A 13,196-nucleotide genomic window follows, 5' to 3' on the forward strand; every position below is an offset into this window, starting at 1 on the left:
AGTGGCGCCGGGGGCACGTGCCCCCCCTGCCCCCCCATCGTTACGCCCATGCACGGGTTTCAAGTTAGGCAGTGTTTTCCCCTTCATTCAAAATATTTTTGGATCAGTTAAAAATTGGACTCCTTGGCAACAGAGCGGGGAGAGGGGAGATAAATAAATGGGATGGGACTATGTCAAGTTACATGTTGGAATGTTTCTGCTAGTGTGTATCTGCTCAAGGAGACTTGCACCTCTTTACATTCATGCAAATTCAGGTGCTTAAATATTGGATCATTTGGAGACAGCGGGGAGTGGGGAAAGAAGCATGCAGGATGGGAGTAAGTTAAGTTGTGTGTTGAAATGTTACTGCTAATGTATACTTGTATAAACATACTTGTTTTTATATTCTTACCGTCTTGTGAGTTCAGTTGCTGTTTGTGCCCTCAAGAAACCACATGTTTAAAAATACTATGTGTTGTCATGGTGTGTGTGTGTGTGTGTGTGTGTAGGATGATGCTTAACTTGCAGCAGGTGGGGGGTCCAAATACCTTTAGGTGACGATGCTTAGCTTGTGCGGGGGGCGGGGGGGGGGGCTCCAAAGGCCTTTAGGTTCAGACTCCAAAATCACCTAGGTACACCCCTGGGTTGGAGCAGGTTAGGAGGGTAGATTCTTACACGCTAGGGAAAACTTCTGTCAATCAAGTGTGACTAAGAGACATTTATGCTGTAAGTGTATAGCCGGGGTTATACAGCGGGGGAGGTTGTATTCCAGCAATATTATTTTATTTATATACTCCCTAGTATAAAAATCGCTAGGTGGTGTACAGAATCCTATATAATAAAAGGCTTGAGTGTGATCCCGTGCGCCCGTGTCTTTTTCGGCAGTTCTGAGCATGCGCGGAGCGCATGCTCAGAACTGCCAAAAAAGATATGGCCGCCCAGACACGGACAGCCATATTGGCTAAGTTTAAGGGCCAAATCGTAGGCGTCCTTGGCGCCCAAAGCGCCAGTTCGGGAAGAGACTTTAAAGAGAGTGGAGCTCTGCATGCGAGCTCCTCTCTCCTTCTGTAAATAGATATTCCAATCAAGTGAAGGGCGTGGTCTGGGGGTAAGGAGGTATTGGCAGCTGGGAAGGCGGGTGGTCGGTCGGCGGCGGAAGCCGCGGGGGCAAGTGCCTGGGCTGATTTGGCCCTTAATCGGGGGGGGGGGTTGGATCACAAAGCAGCTGGGAGGGCGGGCAGCCGGTTGGCGGAGGGAGGGGGAATGGCGGCGGGGGGCCAGAAGCGCAATTACTAGCGCCCATTATTCAACGGGCTGAAAGTCACTAGTTAAAACATAAAACACATTTAATAAAATAAATACTTTACATTGACTTACAATAGTCAATGTAAGCTCATTATTTCATACCAGTCACCTCAGAAACAAGGAAATAAAAAAATAAAACTAATAATTAACCTGAGAGTTTATTATCACCAAAAGCCTGACAATTGGTTTACTATCTGTTCAGGAGTTAATCTAATCTGTTACTTTGTTTCAGCAGCCATTATGTGTGTGACCTCACCTAGCAGAGTAAAGTAAACCACAGAAACGTGTTGGTTTATTTTGGTTTAGAACTTTATTATTTACTTATTTAATACATTTCTATACTGCCCAAAATGCAAGTTCTCTGGGCGGTTTACAAAACAATAAAACCAGCCAATAAAAGATTGAAACATTTCAACAACTAAAATAAGAACATAAGAACAGCCCTGCTGGATCAGGCCCATCTAATCCAGCATCCTGTTTCACACAGTGGCCCACCAAATTAAAGTTAAAACCATTAAAACACAATTAAAAGCCTGGGTGAACAAATGCATCTTGACTGCCCTTTAAAAAGTTGTAAGAGATGGGGAGGCTCTTATTTCTGCAGGAAGTGTGTTCCAAAGCCTGGCGGGGGGGGGGGGAGCAATGGAGAAGGCCTGTCCCTGAGTAGCCACCAGACGAGCCGGTGGCAACAATGGGCCGTGTGGTTCATAGCGAAGAAGGCATTCTCTTAAATACCCAGGGCCCAAGCTGTTTAGGGCTTTATAGGATACTAGCCAACCCCGCACAGAGCATTTGTGCGCTCTTTGGGGCTGGCGGTTACCTCTCCCCCCCTTCTGCCCCAGTCTCCGCTTCCTAACCATGGCCGGCCCGTGCCGGGTCCAGCCACCGCCTCTGGCCTCCACGGCCCGCCTGCTGCCACCACAGCGAACAATCCTCCTGGGTGCGCCTCAGCCAATCAGGCACGTCTGCCGCCCAGCCAATCAGCTGGGCTCTGGGACGCACATTCGAAGGCACATCCAGGAGAATTAAATATATAGATAACCAAACCTTTGTACTCTGCCCGGAAACTTACCGGCAACCAGTGTAGATATTTTAAAATGGGAGTGATATGGTCTCTCTGAGATTGTTGTACCCCAACAAAGGGAGGCCGCAGCCGCGGCCACAGCCGCCTCCTCCTCACAGCGGCCCACCGCGGCCGCCGCCTCCTCCTCACAGCCGCCTGCCGCGGCGGCCACCGCCGCCGCCTCCTCCTCCTCACAGAGGCCCGCCGCGGCCGCCGCCTCCTCACAGCCGCCTGCCGTGGCCGCCGCCGCCTCCTCACAGCCGCCTGCCGCGGCCCGCCGCCTCATAGCAGCCCGCCGCCGCCGCCTCCTCCTCACAGCGGCCTGCCGCTGCCGCCTCCTCCTCACAGCCGCCTGCCGCAGCTGTCTCCTCCTCACAGCGGCCTGCTGCGGCCGCGGCCTCCTCCTCACAGCGGCCTGCTGCGGCCGCGGCCTCCTCCTCACAGCGGCCTGCCGCCGCCTCCGCCTCCTCCTAGCGGCCACGGCTGCCTCCTCCTCACGGCGGCCCACCGCGGTTGCGGCCTCTTCCTCACAGCGGCCTGCCACCGCTGTGGCCGCCTCCTCCTCCTCACGGCGGCCCACCGCGGCTGCGGCCTCTTCCTCACAGCGGCCCGCCGCGGCCGCGGCCTCCTCACGGCGGCCCACCGCAGCCGCGGCCTCTTCCTCACAGCGGCCTGCCGTGGCCGCCTCCTCCTCACAGCCGCCTGCCGTGGCCGCCGCCTCCTCCTCACAGCCACCTGCCGCGACCGCGGCCTCCTCATGGCCGCCTGCCGCGGCCTGCCGCCTCATGGCAGCCCGCCGCCGCCGCCTCCTCACAGCGGCCTGCCGCCACCTCCTCCTCACAGCCGCCTGCCGCAGCTGCCTCCTCCTCACAGCCGCCTGCCGTGGCCGCCGCCTCCTCCTCACAGCCACCTGCCGCGACCACAGCCGCCTCCTCCTTACAGCCGCCTGCTGCGGCCCGCCGCCGCTGCCTCATAGCAGCCCGCCGCCGCCTCCTCCTCACAGCGGCCTGTCACCGCCGCCTCCTCCTCACAGCGGCCTGCCGCCGCCGCCGCCTCCTCACAGTGGCCTGCCGCCGCCGCCGCCTCCTCACAGCGGCCTGCCGCGGCCACGGCCATCTCCTCCTCCTCACGGCGGCCCACCACTGCCTCCTTACGGCAGCCCGCTGGCGCCGCCTCCTCACAGCGGCCTGCTGCGGCCGCGGCCTCCTCCTCACAGCGGCCTGCCACCGCGGCCTCCTCCTCACAGCGGCCTGCCGCCGCCGCCGCCTCCTCCTAGCGGCCACGGCTGCCTCCTCCTCACGGCGGCCCGCCGCGGCCGCCTCCTCCTCCTCACGGCGGCCCGCCGCGGCCGCAGCCTCCTCCTCACGGCGGCCCGCCGCGGCCGCAGCCTCTTCCTCACGGCGGCCCGCCGCGGCCTGCCGCCGCCGCGGCCACCGCCGCCTTCTCCTCACAGCGGCCTGCCGCGGCCGCTTCCTCCCCACAGCGGCCTGCTGCGGCTGTTTCCTCCTCCTCACAGCCGCCTGCCGCGACTACCGCCACCTCACAGCAGCCCGCTGCCTCCTCCTCACAGCGACCTGCCGCCGCCTCTTCCTCACAGCGGCCTGCCGCGGCCACGGCCGCCTCCTCCTCCTCACAGCGGCCCGCCGCCGCCTCCTCACAGCGGCCTGCCGCCGCCGCCTCACAGCGGCCGCTAAAGCATCTTTAAGGAGATGCGTTAAGGAGATGTAGTCACATTCATTAGCAGGCGGTGAGGGTGCTGCTGGAGGGGCGGTGAGAGGCACCTTTAAGAGCAAATGAATTGGCGCTCACCTCTGCTCTCGCTGCACCTGAACACAGCTCAGAGAAGCAGCGCACCGCCCAGCAGCAGAGAACCGCCTCCGCCATTCACCTGGCCTCCATGGAGCTGACCCCCTGCCGGCGGCCGGGTGAATGGCAGAGGTGATCACCTGCCGCAGGGGGGGCTTGGGGTGCGCTGCTTCTCTGAGAAGCGTTCAGGGGCGACAGGAGCAGAGCTAAGCACCAGTTTGTTTACTCGTAAAGGCGCCTCTCACTGGCCCTCCAGTGTCACCCTCACCAGCCACTACTGGACACCTAGAAATGGGTTTGTGGGGGAGGGATGAAAATGGTCAGGGGTCTTGGAAGCCAAGCCCTCTGAGGAAAGGCTAAAGGAACTGGATAGGTTTAGCACAAAGAAGAGAAGACTGAGGGGGGACAGGATGACCGCACTCTTCGAAGGCCTGAAGAGCGGTCCCATGGAAGATGGGAAGAATGTGCTCTCTGCTGCCCCAGAGGGCAGGCCTAGGTCAAGTGGGCTAAAGCTACAAGAGGGTAAATTTTGCCTGAGCTAAGCGAAACTTCTTAATGGTAAGAGTGTTCCACAGAAGAACCCATTGCCAAAGGGGGTGGTAGGCTCTTCCTCACTGGAAGTCTTGACTTAGAGCAAAGGTTGGGCAGCCATCTGTTGGGGATGCTCTAGCTCTGGATTTAACTGAGTAAGGGATTGTATTAGGTGGCATACAGAGTAGGGTTACCAACTGTCCCGGAATATCCAGGACGTCCCGCATTCTGGGGGAGGAATTACCATCCCGTTCAGGAATCTATTTGTCTGGGGTTTTTTAAACACTTAAACAATTTTTTAAAAAACAGCAACTTTTAAAGCCCTATGCTTTTTGGTTGCAAATAGCTGGCACACTTCCAATCAATCCAAACACACTTCCAAATCAGCTGAAAGATTAGCTCCACTCCTCCGAAAGACATTCCTGGAATTCAAAATCGCTCTGCTGGCTGGAGGTGGGATGCTGGAGCTGGGCCAGATGCAGAACTGGGTGGGGGGTCCAGGACTGGCAGGAGCTCTTGGCAGGTGTAATTCACAGCAAGCCTTCAGTGGGTTTCCTCTGCTCCCTCCTCAAACAACAGCAGGAGATCAAGCTGCAGAAACCCAAAACAAGAGAGGAGGAAGTTAGAAGCGAAGATCACGAACCTATTGTTGGGGGTGGGGGAATTAGAAGCCTAGAGCTGGAGAGAATACAAAAATAATCTAATCCAAATTCTGTGCTGAGACCATTAGACATCAGAGCAGAGTTCAGGTGCAACCCTTAGAGGTGCCTGCACAGCAAATGCCTCCAGTTGATGGCTCAAGTCAGTGAGCCAAGTTGCATGCTTATCAAAGAAGCAGAAAAGCCACACGGGCAGACTCAGCAGTTTGACCCGGAGGGGGGATAAATCACTTCATGAGGATCCACTCTGGCTCTCCTTTGCATCCTGGGCAGAACCCCCATCCCTGAAGGTAATGGAGGACAACTCTGCATGAGCTCAGATGAGAGAAAAGATGGGCAGACTGAATAAGAAGCAGCTCTCATCTAGTGTGTGCCCCTGTTGGACTCTGCTTTTCCATTCAGTCTTGCAAAGAAGAAGGAGTCACTCACCTGGTGCTGCTTTGTAGTCTCTCTTTTGTCGTTTCTCTGCGGAGACAGAATCAGAAAGTCAGAGCTGAACGTAACACAGAGATCATCCAATCCCACCCTTTGCAGAGAGGCAGGGCTCAGATCCTAAATCCCCCCCGGGGAGGAGCAAGGTTGGAGAGGGCTCCGGGACAGAAATCAAAGAAGGGCCCTTGGGTCCCACTCCCGGGGTCCCTTCCTCCTCCTTCCTCTCCCTCTCCCCAGTGTATTTGTGCAAAAGAACATGAACCTACAGAGGTGTAATTTCTGGATTGGAGCCTTGTACACAACAATTCCCTGATACAGCTTACAGCTAATCTAAACACTAGTGTGTAAAGGGTTATCCAGTAGAGGCAGCCCAGTTCCTAAGGAATTCTTTTTGAGGGGTGGGGGAGTGAAGGAAGCCAAGAAAAAACATTACTATGGTTTTACCCCATTCTTCAAAAAGGACAGGATTCAAAAAAGGTCCCTAATCTTCTTTAACTGAAGATCTTTTCAGCTGTGTCTGTTTCCGGAGGAAAGGGGGATCTGGAGGAGTGTCAGGCAGCATCCCCTCCCTTCTGTTATTTTTTGTGACTGGTTGGCTGATGCTCAGCAATATTATTTCCTTTGCTCTTGAGCCTTTCAGGCTGAGGGAGAGGTGGGCTCAACCTGAGCACTAGTCAGCCAGTCAGGAGGAAGGAGGGATGCTGCCTGACACTCCTGCCCGTCTCTTCCTGGAAAGATTTTTCTCACTTGAAGCCAAAATGAGTCCTCTAATCAGGAGACAGTAGCATGCCAATTGGTCAGGGAGGAGGGAGATGGAGAGCAAAAGCAAGCTGTCGCACAGTTGGTTGCCCCCCTCTATTCTCTGCATAATCTCCAGGGAAAAAGGGTCTCAGGCATTTCCCCAACAATTATTACTGATAAAGTTCAGATGACTTTCCTAGTCTCATCCCCAAGCCTGCTCTGCTCCAATGTAACTGCAGTGCCTTTGGGCCTTCACTCTGGGACACTGGAGGAGAACTCAGAGCTGCAGCATCAGAAGAACTGGGCTGGGTGGGGGGAGGCAGCTTTGGGAGCACAGAATTGAAGTGCGCCCCCCCCCCGTCCATTCATGGAAATGAGTGGAGGATATTGCAGCACAAGATAAATAGCAGACTGAGACACAGCGACATATTGAGGCCTTTGGAGAGTTTTTATTTTATTTTTAAAAATATATTTTTATAGTTATATCCCACTCTTTCTCCAAGGAGCTCAATGTGGGGCACATGATTTTTATCCTCACAATAACCCTTTGAGGTAGGATAGGCTGAGAGATATGTGACTCGTCCATAGTCACCCAGCGAGTTTCATGGTTGAATGGGGATTTGAACTTGGCTCTTCCCAATCCTAGTCCAACACTCTAACCACTATGCTATGCTGGCTTTCTTATGGACTTATGGTGAAGGCTGCCAGATGAGAAAGGAAGGGAGTGGTGAGAGACAACTCAGTCCATACCCACAGTCAGGGCATCATCTAAACCTTCCAAAATGAGAGGGTTCATGGGGGGGGGAGGGAGCATTTTATGAGTCAAGGACTATATTTAGGCAAGATGTGCACCTTCCACGGAAGTCCCCGGGATTAAATTCAAAGAGGTGTTTAGGAAGTGGGTGAAAATCTGCCCAGTCATAGTTTCTTATCCTCACTTACATCTGGATGGTGGAAGCTGAATTTTGTAGCTTCGCAGTAGAGGATTATTTAACTATCCAAAGGAAAGAATCTTGCTTCTAAAGCACAGGGGTGGACTAGATCACCTTTGAGTACTTTCTAGCCCATGTAACATTTGGGTATCCTTGGGGGCTGGGTACCCCCAGGCTCTGAGATATGAGCTCCCACTGCCAGGAAACCTGTGCCATCCGCATGTTCTTGATTTACACAGCTCCATCTGCACGGCATATTACCCAGAATGAAGAAGCAGTTCTCTGCCCCAAGGAGCTCACAATCTAGGCACACATATGACCCAGTAAATGCACTCAAGAGTTTACTTACTGATGTAGCGGGCGATACCAGCCACAAACAGAACAGCAGCTGCCACTGCCAAGATGACTCCCACAATGACTCCCACAGGCAGAGAGGCTGAAATGGGACAAACACACACAGATGGACTCAGAGGGCAGCAGTTCTCCCCAGCCTCATCAGAGACCTTTTAACTGGAGATGCCAAGCACTGCACTTAGGAGCCCCTCCTCAGGCAAACCCCTGGGCTACAGCCTCCACCCCCTGGACTGCCCTGGATAGAGCAGGAGTCCCTCTCCGGGGAGGCCCCCCAGAGCTCAGCCTCCAGGTCCTTCAGGGAGGCTTGCAAAGCCTTGTCGTTGAGAAAGGCCTGGACTTGCCTCATCTCCATTTTATCCCCCATTCAAGCCATCCTGCATAGCCAGAATACCTGCAGGTTTCTTCCTCTGGCTTCCCAGGCCTACCCAGCCCCACCCCCCTGGTAGTGGTGGCCACATCCCTCCTCCAGCCTTGACTGGCTTCTTTGCACCCCAAGATATACACAGGGGCCTTCTGGGAGCTGCTTGTGTAGCCTCCGATGCTGCTGAAGCGGTTTCCTTGGGGTAGGAGCCATGGGCTGCCTGGTAGAGGAGGATCTCCAGCCCATCCCTGCCTGCCTTGCGTGTCACCTCACTGTGATGCTGCTAGACGGAAGTTTCTCCGATTCCCCTCCTTCCTCCATGGTAAAATAAATCACTCCCCATAACCTACCAAGGCCCCCACCCCTCTCTCTGGCAAACCAGCCAGGCCCCTCTGCCCTCCCTCCTCGGTGTCTCACCAGAGTCCTCCCAGGCGAAGTCCCCAGCCTTCTCCAGGCTGTCGTGCCTTATGCGGCACCGGTAGCGGCCCCTGTCCTTGGGGTCCATCCTAATGCTGAGCCAGGTGTGGTAGGTCCCATCCGAGTTGGGGCTGACACTCTCACGGAGCGTGTCCTCAGTCCAGACTTCCCCGTCCTTCGTCCAGTTGATGTCGATCTCCTTGGGGTAGAAGCCGTGGGCCCGGCAGATCTGGGTCTCCATGCCATCGTAGCCTGCCTTGCGTGTCACCTTCACTGCTGGGCGCTCTGTGGAAATGACATAATTGGTCTATGTTTAGATAGCAGCTTCCCACTGACTGGAAGGGTGGATACTGTCGTTTTAACAGGAGGAAGGAGAAAATCTGGTTCTTTTTATGCCTCTGTCAACTTTCGTGCTACCATAGCCAAGACTCATAGGAACATAGGAAGCTGCTATATACTGAGTCAGGCCATAGGTCCATCTAGCTCAGTATTGTCTTCACAGACTGGCAGCGGCTTCTCCAAGGTTGCAGGCAGGAATCTCTCTCAGCCCTATCTTGGAGATGCTGCCAGGGAGGGTACTTGGAACCTAGATGCTCTTCCCAGAGCGGCCCCATCCCGAGGGGAATATCTTACAGTCCTCACACGTCTAGTTTCCCATTCATATGCAACCAGGGTGGACCCTGCTTAGCTAAGGGGAAAAGTCATTCTTGCTACCACTAGACCAGCTCTCCTCTCTCAAAAACCAGTGACTGGTTCAAAATAAAGAATCATTGGAGGAATTATAGCTTACACTGGGCTATCTAAAGTGAAGCCAAACTTTAAAGTGAAAGCCCAGAAGTACATTAACAAAGGTACTAAAAAAATACTATGTCAGTGTATATACCAGGAAGGTCTATAAAGAATAAAATCAAGAATACAAGCATTTAAACCACTGTCCCAAAAGTTCTTTGCTACACCGTTTCATTTCTAGATTCATCATAGACCAAATGCTCAGTCTCCTCAAGATCTCTACAAACGGTTTTGGGGTAATTTTTTTAAGAAGAAAAACTTTTTTTCTTCAAACAAAGAACTTTCACAAGTTAATCCACAGCAACATTAGTTTTTGTATAGACTTACCACTCAGCCTGAGATGCCAGCATTTTTGACAACTAAAGCTAGAAATCCTGGGCAATTTCTTAATAACCTGGAGACCTCCCTTCTGAACAATCTGGTCTTCTCTTCCCTACAAATGAGCAAGTACTGGGGAGTGTGGTTGGACAGGGGCGGATGGAACACTCGAGTGCAGACAATGACTCTGCCGCAAGGGGCAAGGGACCTGCCAGGCACGGGGAACCTAGGAAGCTGCCTTGTACCGAGTCCGATCATTGGTCCATCTTGTTCAGAACTGTCTACATTGACGGGCAACGGTGCTCCAAGCCTTCAGGCAGGAGAACCATTTCCCAGCCGTACCTGGAGACATAGGCAGGGAATGAACCTAGGATCTTCTGCATGCAAAGTAGATGCTCTGCTAGTGAGCTACAGCCTATGGGAGGACTGGGGCGCAGTAGAAGATCCTCTGCTTTGCACGCAGAATGTCCCAGTTTCCAACTCTAGCAGCTTCACCAGGTAGGGCTGGGGAAAAGAGAGACCCCTGCCTGGAACTTTGGAGAGCTGCTGAGGTCAGTGTAGACCCATGATCTTCACTATTTTTAAAGTGGAGACTGCAGTCTGCAGAGTGGGGGTTGGGACTGCAGCCAAAACCAAGAGGAACCGTTCTGTGGAGGGGAAGAGAGGAAGAGCAAGAGCGCAAGGCCAGTGGCTACAGCCACAGCAACAGGATGAAGAGAGCAACAGCCAGAGGTGCACGTAGGTAATTTGGGAGACTGGACCTAAAAGCCTTTGGAGGCCCCCCTTCCCTGCAAATTAAGCAGCATCATGCTCAGCCAGGCGACCAAGGATTTTGGGGGCCCCGGGGCTGTGGAGGCCCTGGACTTCGGGCCTAAAGTCCAGGGGTAGGAGCACCTCTGGCAACAGGACATGCAGTGGCAGCAAGAGGAGGAGGAGCTGAGCAAGAGTGAGAGAGTGCAGTGGCAGCAGGAGAGAGACAGGCAGCAGGCATGGCCACAGGAGGAGAGGGCAGTGGGGCAGGAGAGAGAGAGAAACAGCATGCACACAGTGACAAATAGAGAGAGGGTGTGAGTGTGGCGGCTGAGAGAGAGAAATAGCACATGCAGCAACAGGAGGAGGGGAGCTCAAGAAAGAAAGAGAGCGAGTGAGGTAGCCGCAGTTGCGGAGGGGCAGGAGAGAGAGCGAGCAGCAGCAGGAGGGGAGCAAAAGGGAGAGAGAAAGCATGTGGTGGTCGAGGGAAATAGAGGTGGCAGTAAGAGGAGAGGGAGAGGCAAGCCAGGGGCTGCCACCGGAGTCTCTGCAGGCTGCCATTGGCCTGCGGGCTGCACAATGAAGAACAGAGGAGTAAACTGTTCTGAACCAGATGGACCAAAGGTCTGACTCCATATAAGGTAGTTTCCTATGTAAGCTATGGGAAGGTGGGAGTGGGTAGAGGAAAGTGATGCCTGTGATTAAAAAGGGAAGACAACAATGCACAGCCGGTTTCCATGTCTGGGAAGGGGTGTTAATGCATATTACAGATGGAGAACTTACACTTGCAATGCATGTTGTATCTCTGCATTTCTCAGCAGTGAAGCTTCAAACCTGCACTACCTTAGGCAGTAGCTAGACTATAGGGTGTGCATGGTGGTTCAGTCCCAGTTCAGACTGAACCACCGCTCTGCAAATCAGTTCATCGAACCAAGCGGCAAACCGGCCTGGTTCCATGCACACACCCCTTCTAGACTGAAACTATACAGAGGGCTGGTTTCTGGAGACTTTAGTCCAAAGCAACCTTTACCCGACAACCTGCGATATTAGTGTTGGGCTGCACTGCAGGGTTGTTTTAAGCAACTCTCAGCTCAATACCTAAACGGCAATAGGATGATCACAGAGGGCTTGGCACTGGGATTTGCATTAGAAGGGCTAGGTCTAAAGGGTTAAAAACTTTAAAAGCCTCACATTTTTGAACTTGAAAGACCACCCAAGTTTGAACAATTCTGTTTGCTGCTACATTTTCTTTTGGTGGTGGTTGGACTGCTGCCCATCCCAAGCTGTGCTGAAATCCTGGATTTCTCCTCTGAGTTCAAAGGGCAGCTCTCCCTTCCATCCTGAAGCTATTTACGTAAGAACATGAGAAGAGCCCTGCTGGACCTCCAGTATCCTGTTTCGCACAGTGACCCACCAGATGCCCACAGGCAAGAGGTAAGGGCATGCCCTCTCTCCTGCTGTTACTGCCCTGCAACTGGAATTTAGAGGCCTCTTGCCTCGGAGGCTGGATGTGGCCCAGAGCCACCCGACTAGTAGCCACTGATAGACAAATAGCTTCCTCACTGTGAACCAAGAAGTTTCCTATGCAGACAGGTAAAAGACCCCTCTGCTCTCTTTGTGTTTCTGTAACCAATTCCAAGCAACTTTAATGTTCAGCAATAGATGCTGTTTTCAGGGATGAGCCAGTGGCTGTTTTCATTGGCTCAGGAGGGCACAGTGAGAGCGCCAGGGTCAAGAAAAAAGCTGGAATGAGGTTCACATGACTGCACCCATCTAAGCTTTTCTTGACAGCTACCACCGATAAACAGCTTCCCTCCATCAGCCTGGCTGAGATCAGTTGCCATCTTATCCCAGTTCCAAGAGCTGAATTCATCTGCAGCGATTCATTCCACCTGGCTGCAGCTCAGAGAGGTCAGACTGGGATTTTATGTTGTTTTGTTTATGCTTATAAGCCAAAAGGTGGGATAAAAACAACACCAACAAATGAATATAGTTTAGCACTGGCATGTCTGATTGGTCTGTTGTGTTCTGCAGAACACAACACTACCCCACTCCAATCTGAAATGGTCCAGGCCAGGAAGGACTTCACCATGTGACAGCTCTGTGTGTCACGTGTGTTTCTGGTGCTTTCAGGCCAAGCAGCAGGAGATGGCAGAGCGAGCTATACAACTGCTGACCATAGGGGGTGGAGGTGGGGGGTGAATTTAATTTTGGGGGGTGTAAGCCCACAGCAAACAGAAAAGTAAGACAAACTAGTTCCAGCCCCTCCCCGTTGTGTTATGTTTTGCCTTTTAGAGTTACTTTAATCTGCAGAAGCATTCAGAAAATGACATTCCAGCTACAGTCTGAACTGCTACAGTTCCAGATTTTGTCCACCTGCAACACAGATAGGGAATAACGGAAGGGACAGAGGGCGAGAGAGGCTGTGGAGAAGAATAACCAGCCCTCCACCCATAAGCACTGCCCCTCTCCCCCTCACCTTTCCTCAGCAGCGTCTCCTTCCCGTAGTCCAGGTATTTCTGGAGCCACTCAATGCATTCCTCCTCCAGGTAGGACTTCAGGTAATGGTTCTCCTCCTCATCCATTTCCAACCTCCTCTTGCTCTCTTGGGCTGGAACATCAGCTGCTGTCCAGGTGCCGGCCTCCATGTCGAAGATGAGGAAGTCCCTCCCATCATAGCCAAGCTGCCGAAATCCTCTTTTGTGCCCATCTTCGCCCAGCTCACAGCCGTACATCTGCTGCAAAGTGTGAAAACCTGA

General features: G+C 53.4%; 1 protein-coding gene across 2 annotated transcripts in view; it reads right to left on the minus strand.

Moving 5' to 3' along the window:
• Positions 1-1,575: 1,575 nt before the first annotated feature.
• LOC128347522 (class I histocompatibility antigen, F10 alpha chain-like) overlaps positions 1,576-13,196 on the minus strand; it is a 33,537-nt gene continuing 21,916 nt past the window's right edge. For both annotated transcript variants that reach the window (XM_053302424.1, XM_053302425.1), the window contains 5 exons: positions 12,917-13,192; positions 8,581-8,865; positions 7,798-7,884; positions 5,773-5,808; positions 1,576-5,275 (listed from right to left, as the gene is read on the minus strand). In XM_053302424.1, coding sequence (XP_053158399.1) covers positions 5,271-5,275; positions 5,773-5,808; positions 7,798-7,884; positions 8,581-8,865; positions 12,917-13,192 — 689 coding nt within the window. In that variant the 3' untranslated portion in view covers positions 1,576-5,270. The remainder of the gene's footprint in view (positions 5,276-5,772; positions 5,809-7,797; positions 7,885-8,580; positions 8,866-12,916; positions 13,193-13,196) is intronic.

The sequence above is a fragment of the Hemicordylus capensis genome, chromosome 2 (assembly GCF_027244095.1).
Source record: "Hemicordylus capensis ecotype Gifberg chromosome 2, rHemCap1.1.pri, whole genome shotgun sequence".
Taxonomy (NCBI): domain Eukaryota; kingdom Metazoa; phylum Chordata; class Lepidosauria; order Squamata; family Cordylidae; genus Hemicordylus; species Hemicordylus capensis.